Genomic DNA, 4576 nt, shown 5'->3' on the forward strand with positions numbered 1-4576 from the left:
CAGGTGGTCTCCGGTGTTTTAAAACAGGGATGTCTCATTCATGCTAAATAGATTTGCTGTCAGGGAGGAAGATGGAGGTCACCTGAGGAGAGAGGTGCATGGCTGGCACCCACAGTGCCTTGTTGGGGGCGCAGTACCAGCCTGGGCTGTGGCTGGCCCCTCTCACACTCCCTCTGGATGCCTCTTGTCCTGAGAACATGTCTCTGCTGACCCACAGCCGCCCACTTCTCTGTCGCAGACTTTCTCCAGCATCTCTGTTAGGGAGCTCTCTCTCAACCAACAGGGGAGGGGACTCACCAGCTACTGCCCAGTCCTGTCCTCAGATGGGGACCCTCAGGGGATCCCCAGTGGGATTGGGCCCCAGTTGACCTCCCCAAGAGCCCTCCCCTGGCTTTTTCTCACTTTCCACTGGCCTCGCTGTGCTTTTTGGGGTCATCTCCCCAAGAAGCAGAAGCTAGGCTCTGGAGTCCCGGCTTCAGTGTTTAGTTTGGGGGGAACTGAGTGTGGAAGGAGCCAGAGCAGAGAGGGGTGAATTCAGCCTGTGGTAAAGAGGCCCCTCTCTGTCGTCCCGGGAAGAGGTCTGGAGGAGGGAGACTTAGAACAACTATGGATGTTTCGTTCTCGTCCCTTGTTACAGAAGGACGCGCCGTCCTGGCAGTGGGGAACTGGGTTGGTGCCCCTCTCAATTGAGAACCAATAGATTCATCAGAAGGAGCTTTGGGGGCATAGCGGCATGCCTGTTGCGTTATGAACCACAAGGTCAGCAGTTCTGAGTCACCCGCTGCTCCATGGGAGGAAGATGAGGCTGTCGGCTCTTGTAAAGAGGCAGTCGCAGAAACCCTCAGGGGCAGTTCTGTTCTGCCCCATGGGGTTGCTAGGAGTCAGATTCCACTGTGGCTCCCTTTTCCCTGGGCCCCGCCTGTGGCTGCTGCTGCAAGGGTCCCTGCCCTGGCTGCCAGCAGGGCTGCGATTGGGGACGAGGGAGGCGGCTTCCAAACAACGTGTGCCCCGTTTCCCTTTCGGGGAGTGCCCCAAAGTCCGTCAGTGAAGTCAGTAGTCCAACCAGAGGAGGGGCGGAGCCCCGTCGGCCCGTGCTAGGCGTGGGTCACTTTCGCGTGTCCTCCCCCGTTGGGAGGTGGCCGAGAGCTAGCCCTTGCCCCCAGCTTGTGCTGTGTCTTTGGACAAGTCACTTGAGTTTGTTGTCCACCCAACGGTACTCCGGGGGGGCCTGTTGTGGTTCGAATGAGTCCGGTCAGTGGTTTCCAGCTCGCAGCCCCATGGTTACAGCACAACGCTGACATGGCCTTGACGCCCTTGACTCTAGTTTCAGCCCGGGAGTCAGTCCATGTCGTCCGGGGTCTTTTCCTTTGACACTGCCCCTCTACTTGACCAGCATGATGTCCTCCAGGAACTGGGCTCTTGTGATGACAGATGACACACCTGCAGTTTGTTCCACAAAGTCTTGCCTCCGAGCCTTCCCGCGTGATCCTTCCTCCCAGACAAATTTGTTCTTCTGGAAACCCACCACCGAACCACTGCCATCGAGCCCACGCCGACACGCCAGGACTCAGTGGACAGAGTAGAACTGCCCCTGTCGGTCTCTGGGATTGTAACTCTTCACAGGAGCAGAAAGCCTCCTCTTTTCCCTAGGATTTGCTGGTGGTTTCGAACCAGGGTATATTTATATTGAGTAGTCTTTACCAATAATTCAAAGGCACCCATTCTCCGCCAAACTTCTTAACTCACTGTCTGGCTTGCCCATGTGCATAGGGCGGCAGTGCCATGGCGTGGCTCGGGCTCACGTCAGTCTTTGGAGGTTTCCAAGTGCAATCGATTTCTTGACTGCTGCTTTTGGGGGCCTTGATTGTGCACCTGAGCCCGGTGAAGCCTTGATCATGGAGCTCTGCAAGGGGGGGGGGTGCCGACATCCGGCAGCGTCCATGGTCAGTCGCCTCGAACGCTGGGAAGGTGGACATGATCGCATCCATCTCATTGGGTGAGAAAACAGGCGCAGCAGTGCGGTGGCTTGTCCCCGGTCGCACTGGGGCCTGTATTTGAGCTCGTGTGGGTCAGAACCCAGAGTCCAGGCTCGGCACGCAGAAGCACTGGCTTAGGTATTATCTTGCCAAGCCCCCACTCTGTGCTGCTGCAACGCAAAGGGCAGGAATGGATGTGTTCACTGTTCGCAGGGGCTAGAAGTTCGAATCCAGGGCAGTGGCCCTAGGGGAGGGGAGGCTTTCTCTCTCCCTGGTGGTTCTGGGGGGAGGTCCTGGTCTCTCTTTAGCTCCAGGCTCCTTGGTGGTCTTCTTGTGGGGTAGTGTCTGTCTGCCCCAGGAGTGCGGGCAGCCACAGCTGCTCCTTCTATAGTACAAAAGTGACTGGTTAAGAGCTGCCAGCCTTATGCCAATGATGCAGCCTCGTGAACATGGCAAAGGAAACTTGTCCCCCGATGGGACTACATCCACAGGTGTGGGGTAGTGGGTCCCGGAGCCACCCGTGTGCCAGAGTAGAATAGCCTATCCGTGGATAGGAGCCCTGGTGGCACAGTGGTTAAAGTGCCCAGCCACCAACCATGCGGTTAGTGGTTGGAACCCAGCGCGGCTCTCAGGGAGAAAAGTCTGACTCTCGGTCCCTGTGGAGTACAGCCTTGGAAACCTCCTCCTAGCCCACCCACTGCCCCCTGGCTGGGCCTGGGGCTGGGGCTGGAGCTCCCACCTGCAGCCCCCACACCTAGCAAGGCCTAGACCAAGCCACAGAGGACTGAGCTGGCCTGGGAGCTAGTGCCCCTCCCCCCTGGAGGAATGTAGAGAACCAGGCTGGACAGAGGTTCTGGATTTGGGGGATGGGGGCAGGGTCTGGCTCCCTGCCAGGCCTGTGCGGGGTGGGGAGGTGCGTGTCTGTGGGAGCGCCTGTTTGTGTGCCCGTGTGGGCTGCCCCGGGAGCACCGGCGTCATCCGCGGCTCCCTGGCTGCCGAAGAGAGCTCTGCAGAATATGAAATGACCACTGGCCCACCCACCCTAGAAGTTCCCCTCCCTCCCACTGCCCGAGCAGCAGGCCGTTGGCCTGGGCCCCTCCCTGTACCCTGCTCTCCTCTCACTCCTCACCTCTTGGATGCCAGCTTAGGGCTCTGCCCCTTGGCTGGTTCCTCTCCCTGACCTCTGAACGGAGCCTGCAGTTGTGTGTGTGTGTGTGTGTGTGTGTGTGTGTGTGTGCTCACACACGTGTCTGCATGTCACCAGACCACGGCGCCTACACTCAGTTCCTCCTCAAACTGGCAGGGGTAATGGCTTCATCACCCACCCATATGCCTGCCCAAAAAACCTGCATGGAAAAAGTAGAAAAAACAAAATAAAAACAAAACAAACGAACAAAAAGCCTGCAGTTCCCACCAATAGCGGGCCCAGCCCGGCCTGGGGGGGTGTGGGTGGGGATGGAAGGAGCCCTGTCTTTGTGGGTGGGGGGAGTAGCAGTTGTGTGCGGTGGAGGAGCCTTCAGGTAGGTCTCTGCGGGGGGGACCCCTGGGAGACTCCTGGAGGAGGCACTCTGGTGGGTCTGCTGGGCCCAGGCCCGTGGAAGAGGACTAGGCAGCGGTGAGGGCTCCAAGCTGCCCTGTCTCTCCTTTGCCCACCTGCGTGGAAGCCTAGCTGAACCCCCCTTGGATCAGCAGTGCCCGGCCTGGCCTGGTTCCTCAACGGTCCCAGCCTGGAGGGGCATGGAGGGTCTCTTGGGTGGAGAGGAGGAGAGGGCTTGCAGGCAGAAGGTCAACAGAGCATGGGTGGAGGCTGGAAGGGCCGAGAGCTGGCTGGGCAGTTGGACAGAGGGGACAGGACTGGCTCAGGAAGGACAGTAGTCATTCCTATCAGGAGAGGGGTCAGGGCAGACAATGTGCCTGCCACATCCCAGGAGAGGTGGTCTGTGCTGCCTGGCCTGCCGAGTTCCAGGGGGAGCAGGGAGAAGCCCAAGACCTGGGGCCACACTCAAGGTCATAGGCTGACCCAGGCAGAGTAGGGTTCTGGCTGTTTCTTGCCCCAACCAGGCTCTTTGTGGCGCCCCAGCCCACCCCCATGCCCCAGCCCACCCCCATGCCCCAGCCCCTCACGGACCCTTCTCGTCTCTCCGCAGGATGGTCGAGTACTCTCTGGACCTTCAGAACATCAACCTGTCTGCCATCCGCACCGTGCGTGTCCTGCGGCCCCTCAAAGCCATCAACCGTGTGCCCAGTGAGTCTGCCTTGCCCTGCCCCAGCCCCCAAGGCTGGCCCACCCAGCCGTCCCCGAGTGTTTCACTCAAAGCAGACTGACCACGTGGCGTTTGGGCTGGGCCCAGCAGTCTTGTGGTGGCTGGAGCGATGGGGGCCTGCTCCCATGGAGTGAGCTCATGGCCCAGTGTAGGAGAAGATGCTGGGATGGGGGGTGGGGGTGGAGGGAGATGCTGATGCCACTGGGCCCTCAAAGAACATGGATTGAAGCATGCTGGGGAGGCAGACCTTCCAGGGATGAAGGTTCCTGCTAGAGGAGGCCCCTGTAGAAAGACATTGCTTAACTGGAGAGGGCACCAGGGAACATGTCCCTGGGT

At 59.5% G+C, this 4576-nt stretch overlaps 1 protein-coding gene across 4 annotated transcripts in view; it reads left to right on the forward strand.

Annotated features, from left to right (window-relative positions):
- CACNA1I (calcium voltage-gated channel subunit alpha1 I) overlaps window positions 1-4576 on the forward strand; it is a 130841-nt gene that overhangs the window by 42322 nt on the left and 83943 nt on the right. For all 4 annotated transcript variants that reach the window (XM_045290357.1, XM_004700676.2, XM_045290369.1 and 1 more), the window contains exon 4: window positions 4124-4221. In XM_045290357.1, coding sequence (XP_045146292.1) covers window positions 4124-4221 — 98 coding nt within the window. The remainder of the gene's footprint in view (window positions 1-4123; window positions 4222-4576) is intronic.

The sequence above is a fragment of the Echinops telfairi genome, unplaced genomic scaffold (assembly GCF_000313985.2).
Source record: "Echinops telfairi isolate 266 unplaced genomic scaffold, ASM31398v2 ScPeMD7_2;HRSCAF=8, whole genome shotgun sequence".
NCBI classification, from domain to species: domain Eukaryota; kingdom Metazoa; phylum Chordata; class Mammalia; order Afrosoricida; family Tenrecidae; genus Echinops; species Echinops telfairi.